Source organism: Helianthus annuus, chromosome 13 (genome assembly GCF_002127325.2).
Source record: "Helianthus annuus cultivar XRQ/B chromosome 13, HanXRQr2.0-SUNRISE, whole genome shotgun sequence".
NCBI classification, from domain to species: domain Eukaryota; kingdom Viridiplantae; phylum Streptophyta; class Magnoliopsida; order Asterales; family Asteraceae; genus Helianthus; species Helianthus annuus.
The window spans coordinates 128,245,269-128,258,546 of NC_035445.2; the positions used below are offsets into that span (position 1 = coordinate 128,245,269).

The 13,278-nt window shown below is 33.5% G+C and overlaps 1 protein-coding gene across 1 annotated transcript in view; it reads left to right on the top strand.

Moving 5' to 3' along the window:
• The first annotated feature begins 4,185 nt into the window (after nt 1-4,185).
• The window catches only part of LOC110901647, a 56,277-nt gene continuing 47,184 nt past the window's right edge, over nt 4,186-13,278 (top strand). The window contains exons 1-7 of the mRNA XM_022148459.2: nt 4,186-4,249; nt 5,378-5,557; nt 5,689-5,877; nt 5,974-6,210; nt 6,328-6,751; nt 6,846-6,942; nt 13,091-13,235. Coding sequence (XP_022004151.2) covers nt 4,186-4,249; nt 5,378-5,557; nt 5,689-5,877; nt 5,974-6,210; nt 6,328-6,751; nt 6,846-6,942; nt 13,091-13,235 — 1,336 coding nt within the window. The remainder of the gene's footprint in view (nt 4,250-5,377; nt 5,558-5,688; nt 5,878-5,973; nt 6,211-6,327; nt 6,752-6,845; nt 6,943-13,090; nt 13,236-13,278) is intronic.

The window sequence follows — 13,278 nt, forward strand, 5'->3', positions numbered from 1 at the left end:
TAATCTAACGTACATAGCCAACATTCAATGTGTTATGTTTCATATTATGTAGATCATTGAAGATTCTTTTGTTCAACAATGTTTTGGAGACAATGTAGTGGTTGGCTCATATGAAATTAATTATAAGGGTTCTCCGTGGACAGTGTCAACAAGTAAGGTTAATTCAAACTATGTATTTTCACAAGGTTGGGCTCAACTTTGCAACGATCTTGGCATTCAAGAAGATGATTTACTGGTTTTTGAAAAACTTAATGCTGTTATGTTTGGCTTAACCGTGTATCGAGACGAGGTTGAGATAAGGTTGAGCAAGAAGGTTGAGTCTGATGATGATGATGATGATGATGATGATGTAATTCAGATCTCTAAGGCCGATTATGATAAAGCGCTTTTTAAGGTTCGAATCTATTAAGTATTAAATTTTGTATCCATTTTTATCCTTCTTTTAAGTTTTTTTTAAATATTATGTTTGCAGGACATAGAGGAAGATGATAACCAGCCCACTTCTGATAAAAGTCCATCAGGAACAGTCACGTCAAGTACACCGAAGAAGGTTCATGTTAAAGAGACGTTGAAAGTAGGTGATGGTTTACGTTTCAAGACAAGCCAAGATGTAAGTTTACAACCACTATTATATATTTATATTAATTTAGTTATGATAATTGCGTATTATAACTCATGTTTATGAATTCAAGCTTCAATTAACCCATACCAACATTAGTACTGATTTTAAACCTACGGTTTCATCTATATCATTACTTTTATAGGCTGTTTTTTTTTGTTTGTTTGTACAAACACATTGTTTAATCAATTTGCTTTTTAAGTAAGGTACATGAAATAGTTTCAACGCTCATATTAGTTGTATTAGATGTTTAACAACTACATTGTTTATTTCCTAGGTTTACCAGTCAAATATTAATTAAATAATGATGACATTGTACAATTAATTTAATAACTTTAGTATATTAGAAAAATAACCTCCAACTTTATTAGATCAAATTGAAAGACAGTCTAGGATGTATGTTAGCCTTTTTTTTTCTCAAAATATAGTACATTTTGTATATGTAAATTGTTGCAGAATAATTTTAGCTTTAAATTTATAAAACATATAAGATGTAAAATATTTCATGTGCTAACTCTATTCTTTCACAACAGGTTAAAGGAAAGGGAAAAAGTAAACTTTTTGTCGATCAATCCGTCACAGTCGATAATTTCAACAAACAATGCAAAGGCCGAAAACGTTCTACAACATCTGCTCAAACTGTCAAGGTATTAAATATTTTATGCATTTTATTTTAAGTTTACTAATATCTGTTTGTATTGTCATTATTTTCTTAGTTATATTCATAAGGTTTGATAGAAAATTGATAATTGTTGCTGAATAACAAGTTTAAAATTTAAATTATTGAATTCTTCGTATTTTATTTCTTTGTGGTCGTATTGAATATGTTGAGATTCATGTTCAAGTAGAATCAATGTTCTTAATTGTTTTTAAGTCTTACAAAGTGTATATATTATGTGTAAAAATCTTTAAGTAAACTATTTGTTTTTCAGCCAAATGAGTATGTTATCCAATTTCATAAATAGGCTTTGTACAAGATAACTTTAATTGTAAAATATATACTATATTTGTTGTTAACTACCTCTATATATGTATTTTCCTTAAAAAAAGGCAAAGAAACGGTTAACTGCTGTTCAAAATATGTAGCATCGAAAGAAGGTTACAAGGAATGCAAACAAAGTTTCCGGTCTCGGCATGGATCCAGAATTCTTCAACTTTAGCCGTAAAGCTGAGTATAGGCTGGTACTATTTTTTTTTTACATGATCAACCATAAAAAAATTTATAATTTTTTATATTTGCTTATATTTTGCTTTCTTTCGACGCATTTAGCGGTTTCCTGTTGAGGTTGTTAATAGAGCCGGCCTGTCTGAAAGCTTGCAACCTATATCTGTGCAAAACATGAATGGTGATATTGAAGTTTATGAAACAAAGACAGAGTTAAACAGTGGTACGTTACGTTACGCTGTTGATCGATGGAGGAAATTCATGGATGATAACCAGTTGCAGTTTGGATAGATGTTGCACTTCACATATGTAACTTCACAGAGGAAGATTGTGTTGAATGATGTAACTTCAATCTAACGAAGACTGCTATAAAGTGTGTTTAAAACAGCTATGGTTTGGTAAGTTGTTTGTTAGTCTTTTAAATAGATACATTTTGGTGGTTGTGGTGATGAACATGAAAACTTTGCGTACTTTCCTATTGTTTAGTTTATTTAGATGTTTTGTAATGATACCAATAACTTATTTTGTAATAGGTTTTTAATGTTGTTAGTGTTTGATATGTCTATTATAGTAAATAGTTACAATCTTCATATTTCCATAATACATTTTTTTATTTAATTGGAAAGATGTGATCAATCTCATTTTCCTAAAAAAAATATTGAATATAAGGTAAGCAAATTCATTTATGGAAATCTATATTACAATTTAATCACTTCCAAAAGTAACATATTACATAAATATCTTTCCATTTTTTGTATATTCTATCTCTATATATTGATATAGATTTGTTCCAATTTGTTAGTTCTATATCCCCCTTTCATTTCGTATTGGCTGATTCAATAAGAATTGATCAAAACACTTATCTTCCGTTGCTAATTTGCTCCTGGGTATTCAACTTTTGAACTCGGTTAGTTTGTTCACTTTGTATTTTAATCTATTGTTATTTAATGATTTACCATCTTATTTGAACCTGTATGTATTTTTTTTCACAATATTTGTTTTCGCATAGTATCATTCACTTAAGTTGCATGCTGTCATTATAATGTATCTTTATAGTAATATATGTATACATATATAATACACAAATCATAATTGTTATGTATTTCATATTTTTTTTGTTCCGATGTAGTTCAGATCATGGAAGTTATTGATTTTGACACCTTAGTCGTGGAAGTTTTGTCTAGGCTCCCTTCAAAATCAATTTGTCAATTCAAATGTGTTAGTAAAGCATGGTGTGCAGAATTATCAACTAATCAGTTTGCCATTTTGCATTGTGTATGCCTTAATAAATCTAAAAATCGGAAGCTAATATCTTTGAATGATATGTCAATAGATGTTGATAACGTTATCTGCGGCAAGATTGAGTTTGGTTCAACGAAAAGTATATCTTTTCCTATCGAGACTTCACTTTGTACTACGACCAATCTAACGACCTTATAGTACTCCACATCAAGCGTCGATACAATAATGTATTTGCAAGTGTCTATTCTCGACTTTTTGGTATATGGAGAGATGTCGAATTCATCAATACAACTAACTTTGGTTCAAGTTATTATGCGTTGTCTGCTGGAACACTCTCCGCTAAGACTGTATACTTCATTGTTTCACAATCTTGGTGGGTAATTGGAAAGAAGTTTATAGTTGCTTTTGATGTTTTATTTGAAACATTCAAACTTATTAATTTTCCTTTGACTAAAGATCTTATTCCTTAGCCAAGGGCATCTTATCACATTAAAACGGAATATTCAAATGTTTGTTGTTTCCGAACCTGAAGAGCTTATTGTTGAACTCTTCAAACTCGAAGGTGAAGTATGGCATAAGGTTTTATCTTTTCAGAATTCTCAAACAGTTTCTTTCCAAAGTAGGCGGCACCAACCACATATAATGGAGTACAACACATGGATTTTAATTAGTGATTGGGGACATATGGTTACCGTTAAAGTAACGGACGAAGAGTTACATTATTTACAAGATATTGATACATTTAACGGAGTTAATGGAGCGTTATTTATAGAGACTATTATTTCTCCTTTTAGTTAGAAGTTATATAATTTGTTTTGGTACTGTTTTTATTGTTCCCAAGTACTCACTTTATTATATAATTTATTTGTTTTATTTTGTTTTTAGAAATTATTATTTTTTTCGTATTATTTTTTGTTCATTAATGTGAATTCATTCTATTGTTGATATACACTGTTGTGCAACTGCTTTTTGTTTATATCCGTTTACATAAATTTTATGATTTATGAGTCCGTATAAAATATAGATCGATGTACACAGTTACCACCATAATGGTTTGTTACAGTTTATATATGAATCTTGATTGATTAAATATTACTTAACATGTGATTCAACATACCAACTCTGTAATGTAACACTTTTTTTTTTTAAATTCCTAGCAATGCCTAAACGACCAAAGATTGACTCCGTATACAATGAGATTGATAAAGAAAACACTCAGGATGGTAAGTTATTTAAAGTTTTACGGTTTTTTTTCCTTCTCAACTATTTGATTATATATATATATATATATATATATATATATAGGATTAGGATCGTGTGAGAAGCACTAGGCTAATTGAGAAACTTGAGAAGCATTCTAGACCACACATTTTCTCGAAGCTTTTCGTACTATACACATATGTATAGTCTAAAATCGACTGTTTACATATGTGTATAATTCAAGATTTGACAATATACATATATGTATATAGTCGATTTTAAACTATACATATGTGTATATTACGAAAAGCTTAGGGAAACGTGTGGTCCAGAATGTTTCTCAAGTTTCTCAAATAAGATGGACTTCTCTTAGGATCCCTACCCTATATATATATATATATATATATATATATATATAGGGGATGGTTCAAATGAAAACTACTTTTATTGTGAAAACTCGAAAACTAATTAAAAAAAGCCTAAAAATCACACAAAAAAATTTTTTTTTTCAATTTTTTTATAAAAATCGCTGGTTTTTATATATATAAAAAAAACTTTTTTTCAAAAAAAAAAAAATTTGTGTAGTGCACATGTGTAATAATACACATGTGTAGTACACATACACATGTGTAGTATTACACATGTGCACTACACAAAAAAAAATTTATATAAAAAAACCTGCGAATTTTGGTTTGCAAAAAAAAAATAAAAAAAAAATTTGTATGTTTTTTTTTGCTTTTTTTAATTAGTTTTCGAGTTTTCACAATAAAAAGTGGTTTTCATTTGAACCTTCCCCTATATATATATAAATATATATTATCCGCAGTTCACCGAAATGGAAACACATCCTCCGACATTGTTAACGGTATAACACTAATTATTTCATTGTCCATTTATATTATTTTACACCTACTTAGTTAGCTAACTATTATGCTCGAATTGTTTATTAATTCTTCCATTTTTTTATTTATGACTCTTGAAAGTTCGACGAGGCAGAAGACCTTTATCAAGCATAACGAATGGTATTATTTTAACTATATATTTTTATAACAAACTGAAAATTATTTTTTCCTTATCTACAACTAACTATTTTGATTTGTTATTGTTTGTTCATTATAATTTTTGTCAATATGTCTACGATTTTCTGTTAGCTGTCCTCCCAATTGTTACTCGAGACGAGGCAACTCATAGAAGAAAATTAAGAAAATTATACTTGGATAATAAGAGATCAAATGGGGGAACTACATCGTCATCCCTCAATATTGTATCCACCAATATTAATTCCACTTCCACTCCGTGTGTTACACAACATCGTCCAGTTTCACCTGATGGTATGTTATTTTAGACGCTATACATTTGTTTAATTTTTTGTATATTATTTTAGTTACATTTAGAAATAATTAACTTTTTTATAAATACGTGACAACTAATTTATTTGGGGTGCTTTAATATTTTCTATTAGTGACTCTGATTCTACAAAACAAGGATAGAGATAGCATGCGATTACCTAGATCTATTATTGACAAAAGAAGATCTACTACCATAGGTGTTACATCGGATAACATAGTCAACAAAATTGGTTGTCACAATTTTGAATCCACTCCTGATGTGGCTAATAATGTTACTCCAAGTCCGTCAAGTATGGTAACAAGTAAGTAATTTTTTAATTTAATGTTTTTATATTTTTTTTTATGTTTGTATTGTTTTGCATCGATATTTTGAGTATGCTTTTTGTCAATTGTAGTAGGTAACATTATTTGTAGTACCAGCAATCGGACAACGAGAGAAAATGGTTTTGGAATTAATATTTCAACTGGCATCACATCAACCACCTGCACATCATCATTGAACTGTAATTTGCAAAGGCTATCATCTGGGAAACGTAAGTTGGTATCCAAACCACGTATTTCATCTCCTATACCAATGATCGACTTGACCACAGAGGAAACCGTCGAACGAGATCCTTATAAAGGTGTTTCCACAGGTTAGGTTTGGTGATAAGTAGTGCTACATAGTGTAAAAATACCAAGTCTTAAATACGTATATCTTATTATTGTAATGAATGTTGTATATATAACTCTAATGTTGTATGTTTTAACAGATTATTTGGATCATGGTGATCAAGTTATTACTTGTGAAGTTTGTTATGCAAAGTTATGGGATGCAAAGAAAGGAAGCGGAAGAAAAGAGGGTGGCAAAATATGTCATATGTTATGTTGTGGTTATGCCAAAGTTGTGTTACCTGATTACAAATCTGTGACACCTTATTATAAAAGTCTATTCATGTCCAATGGCAATGAAAGCAGGCACTTTTTGAAGAACATTCGACGTTACAATTCTATGTTTGCGTTTACGTCAATGGGTGGTAAGGTTGACCAGACCGTTAATACTGGTAATGCTCATTTTTGCTACAGAATTAGTGGTGAAAATTATCATTCTATTGGTAGTCTTGTGCCAGAAAACGGAGGGAAACCTAAATTTTGTCAGTTATACATATACGATACTGAAAATGAGTTGGCAAACAGGCAATCAGTTTTTAGGTACCATGCATGAACTAATTTTTTTAATAACATTTATTTTAAGTATATATTTACTTACTATTTCAATTTTATGAAACAGGTCTTCAGACAATGCTTCCTCATCAACCTCTTCAGACGAAACTGATAATAAGCTGATACAACAAATCAAAGCAATGTTGGATGCCAACAATGTGCTTGTGAAAATTTATGTGAAAATTATGTGAAAATTTATTGGGAAAAGAGAACAAGATGGTCGGACTTATAACTTACCTACTTCCTCCGAGGTTGCTGCTCTTATTGTTGGAGATATTAATAACGCTCTTGAGAATAGAGATATCGTTGTCGAGACATAAACAGGGTCATTAAAAAGAATAAGTGAATTGCATCCTTCCTATATTGCACTTCAGTATCCTATTTTGTTCCCATATGGAGACGACGGTTACAGAATTAACATACCCCATAGGGGTGTCATTGATGTTACTAACAAGAAACGTCCGAATTGTACAATGAGAGAGTTTTTTGCGTATTGATGTCTGTCGTTATGGACATGCAAAAACCAACTAAACTATGTAGATAGGATAAGTCGGATATCGAACCAGAGGAGGATTGTGGAAAGTGTTATAAGGTTAAGTGTTGATTAACTAAGACGAAAAAAATAAAGCTTTGTTGTGAGTTGATTGATTATCTAAGATTACAAACTAAAAAGTGAAGTTTAAATCAATAGAGAAACAATGGTTCCTCCAGATTTCAGGTTTTGCAGCCAGATTCAGTTATGTGTTTAATCGAAACACTTACATAGACATAAGTGTTGAATCTAATTAACCAGTTGTGATAACCAACGACTAAGTACTCCGGTCAATACATAACGGGAGGTTATCGAATGATTATCAATTACAATTACAAACCTTAACCCCATGTCAAATATATCCCAATTACTAGAACTCTCGGGAACTGAATGCTTAGAAATTAAGGTTTAAATAAATGCAATTCTTTACAACCAATAAATCAAATCAAATCAAGGTGAAAAGCATCGAATGCTTAGATCACCAAGTAAAACGATTGTCACAAACACATAGTTTCAATTAACTTACAAAAACCCTCCATCCGGAGAAAACCATAAAACACTAGCCGCTCATGACGGTGAGATGATCTTCAATAGCTTCGGTCATCGTCCCCCTTGTCTGCCGTCGAAGATGTGATAACCTGTGATGTTTCGATCCCCCTCCTTTTACCTTGTGTGCGTTGATGTGTTGGCCCAATCCCAAAAGAAACAAAGTCCAAAAGTCTCTTATGATACCCATGTGCCGTCCAAAATAGAAGTCCACTTGAGTTGTCCTCTCATATTTTTATTTCGGCCCACTTATGATGATAATTCAGTGTTTTATTAAAACAATAGTGGGCTCCATTTAATTCCCAAAAGAATCGACCCACTGTCTCCATTGTTGTGATGATGATTTGATATATTAAAACCCAAAAATCTCGAAACCCATCAAAAGCCACGTGATGATTATTCTCTTTTTTTTTAAAGTCAAAACCCTCAAAACATACATGTATCTCTCGGCCCCATCAAACCAATCCCAAACACTTAAAATCTGCATGTCACGTGATGATGTAAATTGTAGACTTTTTAAAACCTTGTATTTCAGCTCCCAATGTTCTATGTTAGCCGCCCCCTCTGCATGTGAGTGTAGTCATGATAATGTTTTATGATGATTTTATTTCTCAAAACAAAACCTACACCCAAGTCCCTAAACTTTATTTCATAACATGTTTCGCACAATTGTGGTATCTCCTGACCCGGACAACTCCCGATTCATCACTAAGCTCTTTAACTTCGCCTTATTACGCGTTTTACCTGTAAAACCACAAGTACTCGTAGTTAACATATTCAAGGCACATTATCACTTAATATATAATAAAACACGTATTATACCCACATTAACGCACAAGATTCACACCCTACATCACATCCCCACACTTGACTTTGATTGTCCTCAAGCAATCATCATACACATTACTCACCTTATTAACAAATCACTATTAAATTCCATACCGACTTAGAAATTTAAGGTCCCAAGTCATACCCGTCCCATAGACTGACACAATCGAGATTGACAATCTGACAAATAAGTAATACGCATTTAAAACATTTCAAGACTTGCCTAACTAAAACTAACATGCTTATATTACTACACACATACCACACACCCCTCACAATAATCACTCCTCTCGGTTTAATCAAGACTAGCGTGTAATGTGCTAGTATATAATTCGCTCAAAACCAAATATGCTACTTTGCAATCATAAGCTTGTATAGCAATCACACCTCCACTGTATCAAATAACGTAGCACATATCAAAAGGACTTTCGGGTTTTGGGTTAAAGGTAAAGGTAAGGTAATATTTTTGGTTTTTTTTTTTTGTATTTATATGGCGAACACAAACGAATATACCAAACCATGATAACTTATTCACAATGATACTAACACTTTGGGTTATTTTTCGACCCTTTTATTTAACACGAACATAGTAATAATTTTTTTTCTTTCTTTTCTCTTTTTTTTTCTTTTCTTTTTTTATCGTTTTTTTTTCTTTCTTTTTTTTATAACATACTAACACAGTTAGTCATTCATGGTTGGTAATCAAACGGGACAAATAAGGTGTAACAAACGAAGGGTAAAAGGCTCAACATGGTTAACTACGGTGGGTGGATAAACAAATAACACAATGGAAGGGATCCTAATGCCTTTATCATTTATGTGCATACGTTAAACCACAGTCTCGGCACGTATCAAACCACACAAGTTCTAACACAAAGCAACATATGGCCTACACTCAGCAAATGAACATTCATTGCAATTTAAACTAACAATCTAGTAGGCTCAAATATCTCACCGAATAGAAGGAATATGGGTTATCGACATATAGCATGTGTAATTCCTAAAGCATGTTACCCCTAGTTAGGCATCTCTTTTCAACTATTTTATAAAAACCTGTCAGAAATACTCTCATGAAACTTAAAGGGACAACCATGACTAGGGATCTAAGTTAGTTTAATATCAGCAAGAAACCCTTTAGCGATTGAAAATGTTGGTTTTCATGTAGTTAAAACATACTTGAGAAACAAAAAATTTCAAAATTTATCAATTTTAAGCAAATTCAACCCTTCAAGCATTTAAGATCATCAATTATACCAACCCTCTCTCGAGTTACCGCATCCCCACACTTGGGATACATTGTCCCCAATGTATGGTACAATTTATAATCTAGACTCGAGAGATACCACCCACAAACCATGAACGGCTAATAACTAAACGACTCGACACATAAAACCACTCCCAACACAGAAATTTCACACCATCAAGTATACAAAAACAAAATAAAACACGGGATAGATAAACACATGCACCTGATTAGAAAACAAGTGAGTGTTTGTAGTGGTGTAGCTGCTGCGATCTAACCGGAACGTACGCCCCTCATAGATTCTTTGAGATCTCACCGGGGATGTTGCCAAACATCCCCACACTTGATTCATTGCATCCGTGAAGATAGAATCGTAGGAACCTGTCAAAACACAACACACCAAAACACAACCAAACCAAAATACAATACTCTACATCCTCGGGCTGCCTCCCGAGAGCGCTAAGTTTAAAGGTCTTCAGCCAGACCGTACCTGATATGCGTTACGGTGGTCTCAGTGCACATTTACCCCTAACATTTCCAACGAATGCCCGGAAATTTACATGCCATCTCCATAGGTTCGTAAGTATAATTGGCATGTTCAGAAAGCACATGCGGGATTCGCTAACCCACTTCATGAGATATACACCGATGTCTTGTAGCTTCACCCTTTTCATCTTCTTTCTCGAACCCTCTTCCCCACACTTGTTAATTTGAATGATTGATATGGGAAGAGGTTCGGTACACATACTCATCTCATCAGACTGCTCTGCCTCATCATCCTCACACACCATCAGATCCACCAGTGACTCTTCATCAGATAAAGGATTCATTGGTGTGGTATTATCCTCCACAACCTCCTCCTCCATGTGAGAATAATCACTAATATCATCAGGTAATGGTGAGAGACGCTCTTCTATTTCTATCTTCATTTTTAACTTCTAACACTTGGAAACTAGGCAGCTGATTCGATCTTCATCGGAAAGGTTGGGTGCTAATAAATACTATTCGAGTTTGGACAAACTCGCTTCCAACGTAGCAAGCTTTTTCTCCTCCTCGGTCTGATAAGTATAGACACCCTCGGGCTCAGGATATTCCTCGGGATGATACTGTCGGTATCCCTGATACGGTGTTGAGATGTATGCATCCATCATTTTTTTATTCCAATACTCTGGATTTTCCAAATACACCGCGCACACATCCTCATCATAAGAAGTATGATAACGACCGCAACAGAAACATCGTCCATCCGTCCTTGGCTCATAATAAGTATCCTCGTCCCGATCCCATCCATCAGAGTAATAACCATCCTCCACCGTTGTATCATAATCATAAAAATATGGTGGAGGGGAAGGATTATCATAGCAAGGCATCGGTGGTTCTGCCACTTTCGCTCTTTCCCGTCTAAATCGGGCCTCGTGGCAACCGATACACGGGTGAAGTGGTTCCCTACACAAAATGCATCTAAGAGAGGTGCATAATATTGTAAGATCTGTCATCCTGCACAAACCAAAAAATCACCAGCACCACGCATAAATCTGAACAAAACAAAACAAAACTGACACTATTTTTGGATTTTTATTATTTTTTTTATTTTTTTTAAACTAAAACTTAACACTAAACACTTTGCGCACGCCTCCCCGGCAACGGCGCCATTTTGATGTCTGTCGTTATGGACATGCAAAAACCAACTAAACTATGTAGATAGGATAAGTCGGATATCGAACCAGAGGAGGATTGTGGAAAGTGTTATAAGGTTAAGTGTTGATTAACTAAGACGAAAAAAATAAAGCTTTGTTGTGAGTTGATTGATTATCTAAGATTACAAACTAAAAAGTGAAGTTTAAATCAATAGAGAAACAATGGTTCCTCCAAATTTCAGGTTTTGCAGCCAGATTCAGTTATGTGTTTAATCGAAACACTTACATAGACATAAGTGTTGAATCTAATTAACCAGTTGTGATAACCAACGACTAAGTACTCCGGTCAATACATAACGGGAGGTTATCGAATGATTATCAATTACAATTACAAACCCTAACCCCATGTCAAATATATCCCAATTACTAGAACTCTCGGGAACTGAATGCTTAGAAATTAAGGTTTAAATAAATGCAATTCTTTACAACCAATAAATCAAATCAAATCAAGGTGAAAAGCATCGAATGCTTAGATCACCAAGTAAAACGATTGTCACAAACACATAGTTTCAATTAACTTACAAAAACCCTCCATCCGGAGAAAACCATAAAACACTAGCCGCTCATGACGGTGAGATGATCTTCAATAGCTTCGGTCATCGTCCCCCTTGTCTGCCGTCGAAGATGTGATAACCTGTGATGTTTCGATCCCCCTCCTTTTACCTTGTGTGCGTTGATGTGTTGGCCCAATCCCAAAAGAAACAAAGTCCAAAAGTCTCTTATGATACCCATGTGCCGTCCAAAATAGAAGTCCACTTGAGTTGTCCTCTCATATTTTTATTTCGGCCCACTTATGATGATAATTCAGTGTTTTATTAAAACAATAGTGGGCTCCATTTAATTCCCAAAAGAATCGACCCACTGTCTCCATTGTTGTGATGATGATTTGATATATTAAAACCCAAAAATCTCGAAACCCATCAAAAGCCACGTGATGATTATTCTCTTTTTTTTTAAAGTCAAAACCCTCAAAACATACATGTATCTCTCGGCCCCATCAAACCAATCCCAAACACTTAAAATCTGCATGTCACGTGATGATGTAAATTGTAGACTTTTTAAAACCTTGTATTTCAGCTCCCAATGTTCTATGTTAGCCGCCCCCTCTGCATGTGAGTGTAGTCATGATAATGTTTTATGATGATTTTATTTCTCAAAACAAAACCTACACCCAAGTCCCTAAACTTTATTTCATAACATGTTTCGCACAATTGTGGTATCTCCTGACCCGGACAACTCCCGATTCATCACTAAGCTCTTTAACTTCGCCTTATTACGCGTTTTACCTGTAAAACCACAAGTACTCGTAGTTAACATATTCAAGGCACATTATCACTTAATATATAATAAAACACGTATTATACCCACATTAACGCACAAGATTCACACCCTACATCACGTATCGTGTACAAGATCGTAGTAACCAGTTTTCATTGATTCTAAATTCTCAACGGTTATTCCAACAGTTCTTGGTTGATGCTTATACGATGGTTGAGAGCGAGCGACTTAACTTTATAAGATTTCAGCAACAAGATCTCAGGTCTGATACATATGAGAATATCCGAAAACTAAGATATAATGGCCAACAAGATTTGTCTAAGGTTGGAAAACGTATTTTCCTTCCATCTTCGTTTACAGGCGGGTCACGATATAT